This window comes from Saccopteryx bilineata, chromosome 10, assembly GCF_036850765.1.
Source record: "Saccopteryx bilineata isolate mSacBil1 chromosome 10, mSacBil1_pri_phased_curated, whole genome shotgun sequence".
NCBI classification, from domain to species: Eukaryota; Metazoa; Chordata; class Mammalia; order Chiroptera; family Emballonuridae; genus Saccopteryx; species Saccopteryx bilineata.
In genome coordinates, this window is record NC_089499.1 from 9,927,950 (window position 1) to 9,946,243 (window position 18,294).

General features: G+C 44.8%; 1 protein-coding gene and 1 long non-coding RNA gene across 2 annotated transcripts in view; both read right to left on the reverse strand.

Annotated features, from left to right (window-relative positions):
* LOC136314316 (zinc finger protein 721-like) overlaps nt 1-18,294 on the reverse strand; it is a 46,725-nt gene that overhangs the window by 12,862 nt on the left and 15,569 nt on the right. Inside the window, 1 exon segment of the mRNA XM_066245050.1 lies at nt 6,021-7,188. Within this exon segment, the coding sequence (XP_066101147.1) occupies nt 6,021-7,188 (1,168 nt within the window).
* On the reverse strand, nt 8,260-15,283 carry LOC136314317 (uncharacterized). The gene is made up of 3 exons (XR_010727297.1): nt 15,121-15,283; nt 9,253-9,429; nt 8,260-8,395 (listed from the first exon to the last, which is right to left on the reverse strand). It is a non-coding gene; the product is annotated as an uncharacterized lncRNA (long non-coding RNA).

An 18,294-nucleotide genomic window follows, 5' to 3' on the forward strand; every position in this document is an offset into this window, starting at 1 on the left:
TGGGCAGGTCTAGCATGCCTCAGCACACCATGGGTCGAATCTCCACAGGCTTCTCCCTCATACACTGTTTGGTAGCCCACAGTAAGCCATGTGTATGTCTATCTTCCACGACTCCAGCATTGCACACAGCATTGCACCCGCCCACTCAGGCTCCCAGTGCCTGTGATCTCAGTCAGAGCCATGAATGCACTCAGACACCTGCATTGGCCCACAGAGGTGCCCAGCCCAGGCAGTCTCAGGCCAACGGTTTTGGCCCATGCGCGTGCCCAGTGCCGGTGATCGTGGAGCCGGGAATGCACAAAGACACTGGAAACAGCCCACGCAGGTGCCTAGTGCTGATAATCTTGGGCTAAGTATTCAGCCCACGTGCGCACGAGCCACTCACACACCCCCAGTGACCGTGAAGCCGGGTATGCACAAAAATGCTGGCAGCAGCTAGCTCAAACGGGCACCTGGCACTGGCAATTCTAGGTTGAGCCTGCCGCCTGTACACACGCCCCACATCCGCGATCTCAGGCAGTGCCGGCATGTTCTTTATTCTGTTTGAGCACCTACCCTGACTCAGCTCCTTCCTTTCTGCCTCAGACCTTCCACTTCCTTTGGCTCCAAACAAAAGCGCCCCTTCCTCATATCAGCGAAGAAAGCAAAGTACCCCATTCTCCGTCTTATTTCCTTCAGAGTGGGTTATACATTTTAGCCACCTCTTTGCCCAATCATACCCTTGTCTGGTGTGTGTATATTTCAGGTGCTTCTGACATACTTTTTCTGTGTTTAGTTGTTGAATTTGTTGAAATTTCAAGGGGAGAGATCTGGAATGTCCCTCATGGCACCATTTCTCTAACCTCCAGTGTTTTTCAAATGTAAAATGGAGACAATAACTACTTCATACGGTTGTAAGGATGCAGAAATAAGTAATTAGAAGAATACTATGGCCCTGGCCAGTTGGCTCAGCGGTAGAGCGTCGGCCTAGCGTGCGGAGGACCCGGGTTCGATTCCCAGCCAGGGCACACAGGAGAAGCGCCCATTTGCTTCTCCACCCCTCCACCGCGCTTTCCTCTCTGTCTCTCTCTTCCCCTCCCGCAGCCAAGGCTCCATTGGAGCAAAGATGGCCCGGGCGCTGGGAATGGCTCTGTGGCCTCTACCTCAGGCGCTAGAGTGGCTCTGGTCGCAACATGGCGACGCCCAGGATGGGCAGAGCATCGCCCCCTGCTGGGTAGAGCGTCGCCCCTGGTGGGCGTGCCGGGTGGATCCCGGTCGGGCGCATGCGGGAGTCTGTCTGACTGTCTCTCCCCGTTTCCAGCTTCAGAAAAATGAAAAAAAAAAAAAGAAGAATACTGGCAGGTAAGCATTCAATAAATACTACCTGTTGTTAAGTCATTATTGAGTCCATATGTCTTCATACAGTACCTATTGTTGCATAAAAACCTAACGAAAGGAAGATAACTCACATACAGTATACTGGTTCAAAATGCACAACTTTTTCAATTGGCAAAGCAAGGAACAGCATTTGCTTCGGGAAACCAGAAAGTGAAGTAGTGCCCAGAACTTCACTTGCTTGATCAAATACATAGAAATGGAACATAGATCTCCCTACTCCCCAGCCCAGGGCACTTGGAACAGCTTTCTCCCTTCCCTCTCTGGCAGGAGCTGGTGCCCATCCCTGGGCCTCCGCTCCAAAGACTCCTGCTCATCTTGAAGGAAGAGGCACTGCAGTCCACCAGCCACAGCTTCCAAGGCACTGCCGCAGACTGGCTGGGTAAACACTACTCAGCGTGGTTCCCCAGGGGACCACCAACACACTGATGATGCTCGGTGGCCTCAGGGTGATCCAGAGCAAGTCACAGACGTACACGGCTGGTGCGACGTCATCAGGCCACGCCACAGTCAATAACCACTGCGTCTCCGCTCTAGGAAGGCAGGAGCAGCTTTATCTCGGTGGTCCCTCCGCTAGAGCCTGGAGTTTTGGTGCCCAGCCCAGGAACCCAGTGCCAGCGAGTCCACACACCCATGTCAAAATGCCCCTTCCCTTGGTAAGGAGCTGAATGGAAGTTAGGGTGGTGGCAGACAACAAGGACCTCTTACTATGAGTTAATTCACAATGCTGGCCTCAACCTTCCTTACATTCTCACCTGCCAGAAAATTGGCCTCCTGGCAGGAATACTGAACAGCTTATTGCTTCGGTGTCTGTTCAACAATTGGCCAAAAGAACAAGAGCTCTGCTTTAGGCTTAAATCCCAGAATCTCACTGTGGGGACCTAGACAAATAGCCTTACCTCTGTGCGTGTCTCCTCACATAAACAGATGGCAATGGTACCAAATATCGTAGGGTTGTTGTGAGGAATGATGCACTTAATTCCTATACACTACCAAGAAAGTCTGGTGCTTAAAAAAAGGTTCAGTAAATGTTCGTCCCTGTCATATTCCTCAAATCGCGGCTCCAGCCAGTCCCCGTGGTTCTGCATTGGCTTCTGTGACCTTGCCAGCATTCAGGCTAGCCTGTCCCCCTTTTGCGAAACACCAAGATCTTGGATTTTATTCAGAAAATATTTGCACATAAAGGCTCATCTGAACAGGTGTATTCCGAGGGTGAAGGCATGGGCAACAGGTCACCTGATCCATTTCTGAGCATTCCTACAAATCTGCAAGGTCAGGAAAGTAGGGCTTTGTACTTATAATCATATCCCTATTGTGCAGCAGCAGGCACAGAGGAAATACTTGAATAAATGAATGAGATGCAACAGAAAAGTAACTTGCTCAATATTTCACACGGGCTGTTTTCCCAAAATGGAGTCCCTAATTTAGGAGCTGAAATCAGGTACGCAGATACCACAGACTGAGACCAGAACTAACCACTTTCATCTAAAAAAACACCCTTTCTACAGTTCTTTGCTGACATGCCAGGAAACAATATTGAGATTGCCTTTTTACCAGTGTCACCATCTCAGCACTTCTTTGAAATCAGATAGCAAGATCTTCTCTCCAGCCCTAATATCTCACAGGCCATAGTGCCTACATCTATTCATTTTTCTGTTAGGCTGCAAAGAATATCTAAATCAGCAGGCTCTGCAGTGTGGAAACTAACCCTGGCAGGTAGGTGGGGGTGGGGGTACCCTTGGCAGAGCAGGTCACTAAAAACAGGAATATGACTCAAGGTGGAAAATGGGAAGGATGGACACGAAAATCACTTCACAAAACTAAAATGACTTAGCCCCCCTGTGACCAGCAGCTGAAGGGGAGTAAAATGGTAGCAACCTGAGATGAAAGCTAGATTTCTGCATTATGCAGGAAGGCAGGCAAGGTCATAATGCAATCACTTTTCACTCTCACTTACATGCCAGAAGTTCTGGTTCTGAAGGGCAAAAATGTTCTTGATCTAACAGGCGCTCCTCCCATTCTCAGAATAGGGTAAGACTGGAGCCTTAAGTGGTCAATACACTTGTGTTATTTAAAGCATCATGGAGTAGAGGCACAACCAATAAAGAGAATCTGCAGAGAGAAAGTACACCAATTTCAATCTCACTTAACACGTCCTAGGTATGTGACCTTGGCAAGTCCAACCACCTCTTTTCCCTTTTGTTGTTTTGAGGATCCGATGTGGCCTCATCTCCTGTGTCTTTCTGAAGTCACTGATTAAATTTTCACACATTTTGAATAAACAACACATTCCAGTTCCTTATCATTCTAGAGCCAAAGTGCTTCCATGATGGAAACTCGAAGTTCAACTGCTTTACTGCTGGGCCAGCGTCATCTAGCATCATTGCTCAGCTCCTGCGTCCTTCACGGGAGTTTCAGTGGACACAGCTATGCTTCTACATCCGCATACATTTCCCTCTTCCTACTGGCCCTGACAACAAATCTGAAAAAATCTTGTTAAACTGTGATAGGATATTTAAATGCCGAATTTGTAGCAAAACAAAAAGTCTGTTACAAAATATTTCTTCTTATGGGACCTTCAGATTAATACAACTCCACACTGTGTACCTTGGAGAAAGGTTCAGAATTACTGCTCCTTGCAAATAATTTATGGACACGCTCATGTACTCACCATACCTCCTTTCTGTTAGAACCTGTGGACCTGAGTCACATGTTGGCATGGAGGAATGTCTGCATCAATATATTTAGTTGAGGTAAAAGATAAATAAATAATCACATGGCTCCTGGCCTGAAGGAGCTGACACTTTGGTGGGAACAGAAGTATTTGTAAACAAGCCATTACAATGTATATAACATGAAAATAAAATGACAGAAAACACTGAAATAGTTTAATAGATGAGGTCAGAGACAGCATGAGGCAACGTTGCCTGAGCACATTTGCAACAAACAGAGCTTTCCAGTCAAGTCGAAGCAGGGAAGGTTTTCAAGGTAATAGGAACAGGGTGTGCAGAGGTGCCAAAGCAGAGCCCAGTGGTGATGGAGAACCACAGGAATGTGCAAGGCAGGGAATGGCAGCTGAGAATGGTGCTTTGTGCATGGGCTATATGAGGGGCCTCTGCCACCTCTGGAAGGGGCTAGAACTTTATTCTGAGGGATTGGAGCTTCCTTAGTTGTCTTACAGAGACCATCCAGAAGAAATGGGAAAGATGGCCTAACATGGTAAGAAACTTAAGAATGGTTAGAAAGTAGGGAAATCGTCTAGGAAATAAACTGAAAAGTAATAGCAGTGAAGATGGCTTCCAGATAGATATAGGAGATTACGTCAACAGCATATAGTGGTTGACTGGATGTGAAGACCCAGGAAGAGGAGAGACTGAGGAAGGGGCCAATTCCTAGGTCTGGGGCCAAGCTGGAGTGATTGTGCACAGAGTGGGCTGGCAACTGAGAGAAACTCAGAACTATCTGCAAGTATGAGAATATGGAATGAGGACTGTGCAAATCCCTTTTTCAGGGATTTGAAAAAGAGGTAATCATTTCTAAAACACTTTCCAAATTTAGCCCATGAGAAGTGTTTTCCTAGAAATTCCTAATTGGCAGGTAAGGGTAAAATCCAGAAAAAAGATAAGCCCAATAAATATAGTAACATCTAAGATCTAACAAATCTACGTTATAGCCATCAATGGCATAATCACATGAAACCTAGCCCTCCCAGCCACAGTGATCAACTCTCTCTTAAGGTCTGGGACAGCAACCCCACTGCAGCCAACCTCAGAGGCTGTCTCCCTCTTCACTAATGCTCTCTCACACACAAGGGCAAACAAGGAGTTCCATTTTGTTTGGACACTAGATCTCATTGGTCCCTCTCCCCCAGTCCCCGTGAACCAGTGACCCATGTGAATGTACAAGGGACAGGTGAATACCTCAGTCCAGGGCAGAAGCGTATAAATGCTCAATCACATGCAGGTTTCCTGTCCTGTGGCCTTTTATGACCCCAGCCCAGCACAGGCCACTTTCAAACTGGGTGAGCCTCTATTCTACAGGGACAGAGGCTGGGCCGTCCTCTTCATGGCCCTCTGAGCAAATATGATTCCACAAACTGATTATCATTCAAGTCTCTCTTGGCCTCCTATTTCTTTCTCCAGCTTAAAAGGATCAGGAAAAACCTCCTTTACCAACATAACTGTAGAGCGCACCCCAGTTCTTGCCCCATATCCCCTTAATGCGAAGCGAACAAGGATTGTGCCCCTTTATGGGACCGCTCCCAGAGTGGGCAGGCTCCCGCAGCAGCACGGTGGGAGCTGCCTCGGCCCCTAGAGGCCGCCTTCTCCACAGTACCGGTCAGTGACCCCACATGACAATTCGGGAAAGTGGGCAGGAGTGTGCTCTAAGGGGAACATGAGACCTCAACGGAGACAAATGGGAGAGAGGGTAGCGAGCAGCAAGGATTTAGCAGAGAAGCGGGGACTTCCTGTCTGCCCTGGACTCCCAGTCACGTGGAGTAGGCTCTACACTCTACATTTCTGGAAATACTCTTCTGAGTGCAGCATCAACGGCTGCTCTGTGCTTCCCTCCAGGAACTCGGCCCGCCCTGCTCTCCTCAGCCAGATTCCTGGCCACTATTTCTTGAGAAACTGCCATAACCTAACGTCAGATTCATTCACCACTGTGAAGTTTCTGATGTCTGAAAAGGACTGAACTGTGTCTGAAGAACTTTCCACATTCAATGCATTCATAAGGCTTCTCGCCAGTGTGAATCCTGTAATGTTCACTCAGGTGAGCGTACTTGCGGAAGGTCTTCTCACACTCACTGCACTTATAGAGCTTCTCTCCGGTGTGAGTCCTGTGGTGCTCAGTCAGAGAGGAGCTGTGAGCAAAGGCTTTCCCGCATTCTTTGCATTTATAGGGCTTCTCTCCAGTATGAATTCTCATATGCTGAGTGAGGCAGGTATTCTGATTGAAGCCCTTCCCACACTCATTGCACTTATAGGGCTTTTCTCCGGTGTGACTTCTCTGATGCCGAATAAGGCAAATACTCTGAATGAAGGCTTTGCCACATTCGCTGCACTTGTAGGGCCTTTCCCCTGTATGAATTCTCTGATGTTTAGTGAGCGGGGTACTCTGAGTAAAAGCTTTGCCACACTCCTTACATTTATACGGTTTCTCTCCAGTGTGGATCCGCAGGTGTTTAATGAGGGACGGACTCTGACAAAAGGCTTTGCCACATTCCTTACATTGATAGGGTTTCTCTCCAGTATGAATTCTCTGATGCTGAGAGAGATTTGCCTTTGTTTGGAAGGTTTTCCCACATTCATTACACTTATGGGGTTTCTGCCCCATGTGAATTCTCTGATGCTGTGTCAGATTTGAGTGTTTGCGAAAACAGGAGCCACATTCATTGCATAAATAAGGTTTCTCACCAGTGTGAATTCTCTGATGATGAATGAGGTGTGTATTCTGATTGAATGCCTTCCCACATCTGCTACATTTGTAAGGTTTCTCGCCAGTGTGAACTCTCTGGTGTTCGGTGAGATGTGAATGATTGCGGAAGGAATTCCCACAGTCTTTACACGTATAAGGTTTCTCTCCAGTGTGGATTCTCTGGTGCTGAGTAAGAAATGATCGACACCGAAATGCTTTCCCACATTGCTCACATCCGTATGGTTTCACTCCAGTGTGAATTCTCTGATGCTGAACAAGGAATGAACTACGACTAAAGGCTTTCCCACACTCCTCACAGGCATAGGGTCTCTCTCCAGTATGAGTTCTCTGATGCTGGGTAAGGGATGAGCTCTGAGTAAAAGCTTTTCCACATTCGTTACATTTCCAAGACTTTGTCCGTGTGGAGAGGGTTGAGCATTTACTTTGGCCTGAAATGTCATTGGTGTGTATGCTACTTGTGTCCCACTGATGGAGACTCTCTTCTGTAGAAACCCTGAGATGTGTAACAAGGCTTGAGGTCAAAAGCAAACTTTTCTCAAAATTATATTCTTGGCTAATCATTTCAGGAGGTGCTTCCTTGTGGATGAAAGTTATTTGCCCAAAATCTCCTTGCTGGAAAAAGCATGGCCCAGGAGTCTCTCTGGGAGAGTTTCCCTTCACGCTCTCACATGCATACTTTTCTTCAAGCATACAATCCTGGGGTTTATCCTCTTGGAATCTCTTTCTTACTACCTGTGGTGAATCCATTTCAGAGACATCCTGCTCTGGAGCAAGCTTATTCACCCAACCTGAAAGAAACCATCAGAATAAATAAATACCACTTACATATGACAAAGTGGAGACCCCTGAAGTTCTGGGACCCAACTTTCCAAGTCTCAGGAAGGACCAATAATAGCAAGTGGGAGAAGAAATTCAAAGCTTCAAGTGGTGGGACAGATCTGCATCAGGATCAGGTGATCATATTAATGAGGAACCCCATGGACAGGGCATCTACAGTCCCCCAGAGAGTGAAAGGACCTGCAACAAGGGAGATAGGGGGAAAACAACAATAGGCGAAAGATTAGGGCAGGACAAGAATCATGGATGGTTTCTATTCCAAGAATGAAAGACAGTGAGAGAATATAAAAGGGCAAACGCTGGAACTGAGAGAGATACAATGAGTATGGGAGTGGGGGGAGCTAACCCCAAGAGATGCTCACCCACAACATCCTTAAAAAGAGAGGGTAATTTTATCTCCTGATCTTCATTCAGTTTCTCCTGTACAATTTCCAAAGCCCTGCTGATTCTCCCACTGGTTGTTCCTTGCTTACTTGTTCCTTGCTTACTCACCTGAACAAATCTCTCTTCCAATCTCTCTCTCTTCAGCTCCTTGCATATTCAACATCCACAAATCTCCTTGCTTGAACTGTAAAGCACTTCAAGGTTGGAAACCTAGGAGCCCTGCTCACAAGGGAAGAAAATGTGGGGGGTGGGATATCACTGTCCCAGTAAATAGAAAAATGAGAACAAGCCCTTGCCTGGTAGCACAGTTGGTTAGAGCATCATCCCGATATGCCAAGGTTGCCGGTTTGATCCCTGGTCACTGCACATATAAAAATCAACCAATGAACGATGGCCAAATAACTTAGTTGGTTAAAATATTGTCCATATATACAAAGGTTGCAGGTTCGATCCCCGGTTGGTACATACAGGAACAGATCGATGTTTCTGTCTCCCTCTCTTTCTCTGATATCAATAAATAACTTTAAAAAAGAAAAAGAAAAATGACAAAGAGCTGCTGCCTAGGGAGACTATATAATGACTCACACAAAACCTGTCACTGTATCAGCAAGAGTCAGGGTTGGCTTTCAGCCTCCTTGTTCACAAACTCCTTTTGTCAGCTCTCCAAGAAGGGACAATGAGACAGACTAACATATTAACAAACACTCAAGTGCTTCATAAATAATCAAGAATGTTATATATAATGATAAAGTAAGAAGTGGATAGGAATATTCATGTCAATTAGTACACTCTGTCCATTATACAATACTCTATATAAAAAGTCAATTAATAATATCAAAGCTGCATGGGAAAATGGCCTCACAGCAAGGCTACTGCATTAAGTCTGATCCACTCACCTCCACTATATGCCAAGGAGCTAGGAAGTAGATAAGGAACTCTATTTGATACAACCCAGAGATACACTGTCCTTTCTTCTAAATGTCATATAAAATAGTTTTCCTTTAGGTACAGCTCATTATAAGAGCTATAGGATGCAGTTCAAATAAAATACTTCGTAAAATAATTTTTGGCTTCCAAGAGTTGCAAAAATAGTACAGAGTTTCTGGTGTTTGGAATGGTGAAATTACAAAAGTTTATCCAAAACTGTCTCTTCATATAACCCTGACACGCAAAGTAGAATCAGCAGCATTAATTCAAGGAAGACAGAGATGATTTTACCGTAATCGAGAGCTTAGAAGACACAGAAGAATAGGCGGTGTCTGCTAAAGTGCATCCAAGGCTGGGCCTGTGGACTGCTCGTGAAGGCCGGGACTTCTGGGTTGAGTTTTTAAAGGTTTAAGAGGGTTCTAGCTGGGATTTCCTGTTTCTCTTCCAAGGTAGGGACATAAAGGAGACCTGCAACACAATCTATTCATGAAGTAGAATGGGGCTTAAGTATAATCAGAGCGAGACAGTGGAGAAAATGTCAGACACGGCCCTGCCTGCTCAGAGCTTACACCGCACTGGACAAGACATTAAACCAGTAGTTACAAATATAGGAATTACAGAGTGGAACTAAGGGGTGCTAACGGACTGGAGAGCAGAGGGCACCGGGTCTAGTCTGGGAAAGAAAGCCTCCCTGAAGAAAACATAGTAGAAATTGGACACAGAAGGGCAAAGAATATACCAGAGAGATGAAACAGGATTTACAAAGAAATCAAGCCCAGTACTTCGGAAGGATGAAAAAGATCCAGTAAATCAAAGTATTACCATATTCCCCACATGTATAAGACATACCCTTTTCCAAAAAAATTTGAGGACTAAAAACTGGGTGCCTCTTATACAGTGGTTGTGGCATTTCAAATGCCATAGATGGAACTGAGGACGAGGCAATATATGAAGACAGTGATTTGTCATCAGATACGATGAGGACAAGCTAATGGATGGGAGTTCTGACAGTGATGAGGAGAATGAATTTTATGATGAATAAAACTTGAGTTCAATAACTTTATGTAATACTTTTTTCCCCCAAAATTTGGGCCCCAAAATTAAGGTGCGTCTTATACATGGGGAAACACAGTAAGCACCAGAAATGAGACATGAAGCCTGAGTCAGGCAAAGGCCAGATCAAATACAGCCCTGCAAGGCCTGACCTGTGGTGGCGCAGTGGATAAAGCGTCAACCTGGAAATGCTGAGGTCGCCGGTTTGAAACCCTGAGTTTGCCCGCTCAAGGCACATATGGGAGTTGATGCTTCCAGCTCCTCCCCCGTCTCTCTCTCCTCTCTCTGTCTCTCTCTCTCTCCCTCTCTCTCTTCTCTAAAATGAATAAATAAAATAAAAATTAAAAAAAGATTTATGTTAAAAAAAAAATACAGCCCTACAAACCATTTCAAGGCACTTACCCAAAAGTGAGCAAAAAGCCATAAAAGGAATTTGAAAAAGTTTGAAAAAAAAAATACGACTGCCTTAGATCTCCTGTTTTAAAAAACATATTAGAATCTTCTCTCTCCATAACACAGAGAAAAGAAAATATGGATGGAAGGGAGGGGAGGCAAGGTGGAGACTGCAAGACCCTTGGGGAACTGTTTCAGCGGTCCAACAGAAACTGGACTGAGACAGAATCCACAAGATTGGATGAATGGGGGGAATGAGGAAAGAGAAACGTCAATGACAGTTCCCTGGCTTTCACTGTGTGATGACAGTGGTCTTTAGGGACAGTGGAATGCTGGTTTGGGAAGGAAGAAGATACACTGAGTTCTGAAGGATCCAAATAGAAAGCAGATAAACATATCTGGAATAGAGGAGAGAGGTATATGATGAAAACTGGTATTTAGAGGTTAGGAAATTTAACTCTGGCCTTTGATTTTAGAGAGTCCTAATCCCCTAAAATAAATAAAAGAATTGAATATATGACAAAATTGGCATTTATAATAATAAAAAATTGATTATTCATAAATTGTTAGGACTGTTGCTTAACTACCCGGAAAAAACACTCAGAGAGAGTCCTGCCTCACACCCTATACTTAAATAAATCTAAACTGATTAAAGGGTTAAATAAAAAAGTAAATTAAAAACACCCACAAAATAAAATATTGACAATGACTGATTGTAGGGTCAGGGTAGTCTTTTCTAAAGACAAACTGGATAAATCTGGCCACAGAGAAGCAACTGTCTCTATATCCAAAATACAAATACATTAAAAAGCAAACCATCTAGGAAAAGCACTCCAATTTATACACCAAGGAGTAGATATACCTACTAGATAAAATACTTATTAATGAGTGAGGAAAAGATGAACTGATAGAAAAATGATAAATACGACAAATACACCGATATTACAAAGACCACTAAACATGTCAAAACAAAGTTCCATTTCAGTAATAATAAAAAAGGAAAGTGAAAGAGTGAAAAATCAATTTTTATATCAAACTGATTTCTTTTTTAATGCTAAACACAAAAGCAGCAAAGGTGCAGGGAAAGGGAGCTTCTTACACATTCCCGGTGGGCAAGTAAACTAGTAGCATAGTTCTAGAAGGATGTCACAATATCTTAAAGTTGTAGGCTTATTTGCAATTGGGGCACCATGGTCACCATTTTGTGGGTACAGGAACTAAAATGAGAAAACTCACTATGTGTATACAACACCTGCAATGTATCTCAGAAGATCCTCAAAGTCATCAGTGTATATTATAAAAATGCCTACATTGTTTGACCAAGTAATTCTACTATTGGAACTTTATCATAGAAAGGTGACTTTCCAGAGAGGATAAAACTAAATCCTTTCATTAACTGTTAAAAAAAAAATCCCCTGCCATGTAGCCGAAAAACACAATGTGCTACTGAAAAACACGGAGGTTTAGCAAATTATGTACTTCTACTTGGTAGAAATTATATAGACATTAAGATTTAAAATAAAAATAAAAATATGGGACCACCTGTGAAAACATTTATGCTATATGTTAATAGAAAAAAATGTAAGATATTAAAATTTCCAGTACAATATAACATATATGTTAAAATATGCATATGAATAAGATCAAGAAAAAAAATGAGCCCTGGCTGGTTGGCTCAGTGGTAGAGCGTCTGCCTGGCGTGGAGGAGTCCCAGGTTCGATTCCCGGCCAGGGCACACAAGAGAAGCACCCATCTGCTTCTCCAACCTCACCCCCCTTCCACTCTGTCTCTCTTCCCCTCCTGCAGCCAAGGCTCCATTGGAGCAAAGTTGGCCCGGGTGCTGAGGATGGCTCTATGGCCTCTGCCTCAGGCACTAGAATGGCTCTGGTTGCAACAGAGCGATGCCCTAGATGGGCAGAGCATTGCCCCCTGGTGGGCATGCCGGGTGAATCCTGGTCAGGCGCATGTGGGAGTCTGTCTGACTGCCTACCCGTTTCCAACTTCAGAAAAATAAAAAATAAAAAAATAAAAAATTTTTTAAAAAAGAAAGAAAATGATCAATTATAGTGATATGGTTAATTATGAATGTTTTTCCCTTGTAATCCCCAAATTTCTTCTGTTATCTATATTTTGCCTTATTTTTTAAAAAGTAATTTAAATCTCTATATATCACGTTGTTAACCACGATCATCTTTGAGGAATAAGATTATGGTAAACTTTTGCTTTAAGGTCTATTTTTTTTTGCAATACTTGAAAGTTTTCCTATAAAATAAACAATTTCTGTAATCAGAGAAACAAAGCGGAAAAAACATAATTAGAAAGGAGCGCAGAGAATTATGTACAACCATCACACTCTACTACAATTGCAACAAATCAGGCGAACAGCCTGACCTGCAGCAGTACAATGGGATAAAGTGTCGACCTGGAACACTGAGGCCTCCAGTTTGAAACTCCAGGCTTGCCTGGTCAAGGCACCTATGGGAAGCAACTGCTACAAAATAAATAACAGACAAAGAAACATTGATGGCATATAATAAATACGATGGACTTTGGAAACTAAAAAGCACTACAACAAAGAATATGCACACATACACCAGCAGTAAGCAAACATTCAATAAACAGAAACTATTACTAATACACAGGTATTTACAAAACATAGACACAAAAAGGACAGAAGAAAACCCACCAAAATGTTAACACACTGATCTCTAGGACATTTAATAGGCTACTTTACTTTGTCCTTGACACTCGTCTATATATTTCACTTTGCCTACAATAAAACATGCATTACTTTTATAGTTAGAGAAATAGCTATGTTGAAAATGACAGATCTCGCTCATGGGTTTCAACATTTAGAAAAACCCCATAAACAAAAAGTAAAGCCAGATCCAATGGCTACGGTATTGGCCTCCCATTCAGAATAAAATTAAAGCGGATTGGATTGGGAGTCAGGAACCTTTGATCTGTTATAGCCCATGTGAGTGGGCCCACACCACAGGCTATTTACCTGAAAAAGGTGACAAATTAGATAATATTCATGAGACCTTCCAGCTCTAACATTCTGTGATTTCTTGACTAAATGAGTTAATTTATGTAAAACATTTATGACAATCTGCTACAAGGTAGGCACTTGACAGTAGTTAAGAGTTATTATTTTGTTTGATACTAAAACCTATGGAGAAGAAAAGACGTCTTGGTGAGAACTATTCCTTTCCAACTCTGGGTCAATTTGAGCTGTCAGCAGTTTATGTCAAACTGCAAATTTTTTCTGTAAAAGGGATATAAAGTAAATATTTTCATCTTTCTGGGCTAAATGAGCTCTATAGTGTCTCTGTCACTGTTCAACTTCGCCTTTACAGCCTGAAAAGAACTAGACAGTATGTAAACAAATGAGCTTAGCTGTTCCAATAAAAACATTTTAACAAAAACAGGTGGTACAACAACATGGACCACAGATTTCTGACTCCTGGGTCTGTAAGTTCCTCCCAAAGGAATGTATGTTTCCACAAACGCCCTGTATGGAAAAATCTGATTGTCTGAATCCAGATTTGGGGTGAGATAGGTATTATGAAGAAGTGTAAAAGGAAAGGATCTTGAAATAGTTTCATCCTGTTAAAAGTAATAGTTAGCTGGCTTCCTCCTCATACCTGTAAGCTTTCTTCCTGCTGCCACCTCGTTACCACTTCGATAATTAGGTGAAAGCTTGTGGGTAAGCCATGAAGCGTTTTTCAAGAATTTGAAACCAAAATTCTTCTAATAAGACCACTTAAATGTAACCTTCCCTGAAGCCTTTCTTGGATTGATTTGTCAATTGGTCAAACACACACCCAGCCTGCAGGCTGCACAAAATATTTATCTCTTCTGTAGCTTTGAGTCACTTAGTAGCCATGTGTCCTTGGGCAAGTCATCTATTCTCTGTACCTCAATTTCCTCCTTAAAAACCACAGATAATACGTTGCTGTGAAGGTTAAATACATCAGCACAGCTGCTTCGAACAGTGAGTGCACGGTAAGTGCTAAATAAATATAAAGTCACAAAAATCTGCTCACATAGATATATTTTCCAGCACTAGACTGGAAGGTTCCTTTCATTTGGCAAGCTCCAAAATCACTCGTTCTCTAACCCCACCTGATTTCTGCAAGAAATGGATAACTTTGATGGGAGACACTGATCTCTGCATATGTGCTATTACACACAGTCAATTGAGTCTTGTAAAAAGAGGCAGGCAGGGATTACTAGGCAGCCCAATTTTAGAGACCAACGAACAGCCTTCTGTTACCCCGGGAATTATATAATCCAGGTCTCGATACTCTCCACCTTGTGCTCTTACCAATACTTACCATCTCCTATTATCATGGTCCCTCTCAAGTTTCTGAGCTGCAGGACTGATTGGGGGAATTAGGTGGTATCCAGACCCAGACCAGGGATTTCGTTTCCCAACACTTATCCGATCACCAATCACTCAATCACCCGTTCATTCATTCCATCCTCTTATGCATCTCCTCTGGGCCAGGCCGGGCCGGGCCGGGCCAGGTGCCGAGCCCTGGTGAGTGCAGTGCTGAGTCCCCGGGGAACCGCAGGCCGCCCCAACAGGCAGCAAGCCCGGTGAGAACGAGGCCGAGCGGCTTCCTATAAAAGCCTCCGACCCGCAGCCCCCAAGACGCTACTGAGCCGCTTCTCTCCCTTCCCTACTGCCCCGCCCTCCCGACTCACCGAGCTCCGCGGACTCCCCTCCGCTCCGGGCGGCGACTGCAGTCCCACAGGTGCCCGGAACCGCTGGGAGCAGACTTGCCTGCCGCAGCCGGAAGAGCAGTGGTGCGGCCGGTAGTGCGTCACAGTCGGCAGCGCGTCACAATGGGCCTCGCGCCCCGCCTCCGCGCATCCCCCGTCTGCTTCTCTAGGGAGCGGGAGGGGCATCTCGACGGGGCCCTCAAAGCAGCGGGTTCAAGCCTGGTTTCCCTCCAAACCTAGCCGTGTCCCCACTAACTACTACGTTGTCCCGGAATACAGTGGCCACTTCAAACATCAGAAAAACTGTGGATTGGGGGCGCTAGGGTTGGAAAGCGTGTTGGGGAGTAGTCAGAATGGGCCATCTCCACAAGGGACGAGCAGATTCAATCCGCTAAAAGCCCTTAAAAACCTCGAGTGATCCACCAGTTCGAGTAATGGACAAATTCCCAATCTAGGCCCCCACACTGATATGAACCGGCAATATCTCTTATCTAGCTATCATACACGTCCTCCCCTAGTACAACTGAGTTCCCATTGGGCCCCTGAAATCTATTGCCTGCGCCAGAATGTGTCCTGAAATATTCTCCCTCACCTCTACCTACTTTCCTTCACCTCCACCGTTCAAGTCATACTGGTTCTTTAAAACCCATTGCCAATCCTTACCTGATCACCTTAGCTGTTGCCTTAACTGGCCTTACACTCCAGTATCACCACTTATGAGTAATTCCAGATTTTTTTATTGAGACATATTTGACAACACGGCAGATTTTTAATCGGCAGGGACGGTCTGATGTTGCCATTTAGATGTCTGTAGACTACTCATGCAAGGAGGCGTCGAGATCAGACCTCCGAGATTCCTAGAGCAGTCGTCCCCCCAAACCCCCACCCCCACCCCCGGGCTTGGGAAGCGGCGCAGCTCGTCTTCCCGGGGTGCTGAGGGTTGAGGACCACACTGCCGTCCACGGGCGTCGCCGACGCGGTTTTTTCGGTTTGTCGGGCCCGGCGGCATGGAGCCCGGATGAGGAAACGAGACGCACCCGGTGCCCACACTTGCCGGGGTCTGCGGGCTTCTCGCGGGTCGGTTGTCCGCTTTGGCAGGAGTCCCCTCTAGCGCTGGGGCTTCGGGTGTATTGGATTTGAAAGGGTGTTGACACTGGGGGAGAGGAGAACTGAGGCAGGAGAAAGGCAGTGTAATGGGCTGTCCCATTAGTCTGGGAGAAGGAGAGACTGAACTAGGGCAGTGGTCAGATAGATTTAAGTAGTATTAAAGAGACAATAGCGAATGCTTGTGTACCACTTCGTGTGTGCCAGGCACTGTTATAAATGATTGTTTCATTTAATCCTAACAATTCTATGAAGTAGGTAAAGTGTTATCATTATTCACATGAAGAATTGAAGCTCGGAGAAGGAAATCTAAGGAACACAGTGATAAGTCTCCTGGTCAGACACTGAAAAACAAAATGGAAGAATTGATGGGGAAACCTTTTTTGTTGTTGTTTTTTCTAATATTTGCCAAAGGGTCAGTAATTTAGAGTCCATTTTATTCTTTCCTGAAACGGTCATTTTCCCTCCCTATCCTCTTCTCTAGGAGTAATGATAATGTCAGCTTTCCACTATCACCTGTCCCTTGGCCCAGATACCCAGTGGGGCTAGGGACCAAAGCAAGTCCCATTAGTGGGAACAAAGGAAAGAAAACCTGTGCTTTTCTGTGGGGCTGTCAGCCTATCAGGCTAATTGGTGCATATTATTAGAGAAGATACAGGGTCTGTCTCTGGGAGTCAGGGTTTTTGCTTTTAAGTTCTCTAGCAGTCACAGGAAATGAGACCTAGGGACCTGAGAGATCCGTCCCTGCCCTGTCCCCCAGCAGGAATATCGCGGGTCTGTGCAGCCAGGCAACCTTTTAGCAGTTACAAAGCCATTTCAAACCCATTTCATGCCAGCCTTACGCCAGGTAGAGGGGGGAAGGGAGGACTGATGTTCAGAGAAGTTAGGTATTTGTCCTGGGTTGTTCCTAAGTGAGCAGCAGGGCCAGCCTAGCATGCCCTTTCCCCCACCATGAGGTCTAAGAATAATCTTGTCCCAAAACGTGGCCTGGTTCGTGCCCTGCCCACCCCCAGAAAAATCCACTGGACAGGACCAGGGTCTCAGGGTCTTGGAAGGCGCCCAAGCATGGGCTGATGCCCTCCTTTTCAACCCCTGCCAAGCCAAACACATACCCCCTTTCATCCCCTTCCCTTCCTGCCCCCTCCCTACGTCTTGCTCTTCCCCATTCCCATTGCCTGTATTTTCCCAGTGGGACCTGGCCTCATGTCCAACACTAACCTCAATCCCCCGCCTTGTTGCAGCGCCCCCCCCACTGCTGACTGAGGCTGCAGTATCTTCTCAGCTCTCCCTCCCAAAGCCATACTACAGCCAACTCGGTCCTTACTCCAAAATGAATTTCAAATTGACTATTCAAAGGACTACACTAGTCAAAGGGCTATTCCATGTATAGTCTTGAAGTGGGGAAAATCCGTGTGTGTGTGTGTGTGTGTGTGTGACAGAGACAAAGTCAGAGAGAGAGACAGATAGTGTGGACAGACAGGGAGAGAGATGAGAAGCATCAATTCTTCATTGCAGCACCTTAGTTATTCATTGATTGCTTTCTCATATGTGCCTTGACTGCAGGCCTTCAGCAAACCGAGTAACCCCTTGCTCAAGTCAGCGACCTTGGGCTCAAGCCAGTGAGCCTAGCTCAAACCAGATGAGCCCACGCTCAAGCCGGCAACCTTGGGGTTTTGAACCTGGGTCCTCCGCATCCCATTCTGATGCTCCATCCACTGCGCCATTGCCTGGTCAGGTGAGGGGAAAATCTTTGATATTAAACTATCCAACAATCAAAAAATTAAATGACTAACTGTAAACGGGAAAATATTTGCAACACATATGACAGATAGAAGAGTATTTCTTTACTACAGTTTGTACAAATCAATTCTTAAATGGATCAACAACCCAACAGAAAAACTGCTAAAGAACATGAACAAGCAATTCACAGAAAAAAGAAAATAAACCTGGCTCTGAAGCACGCGGCATGACAGCCAGTTTCAATCGTAACTGAATGCAAAACATGAGAGCTTCTTCATTTATCAGACCTGAAAACAATAGTTTTATAGAGAA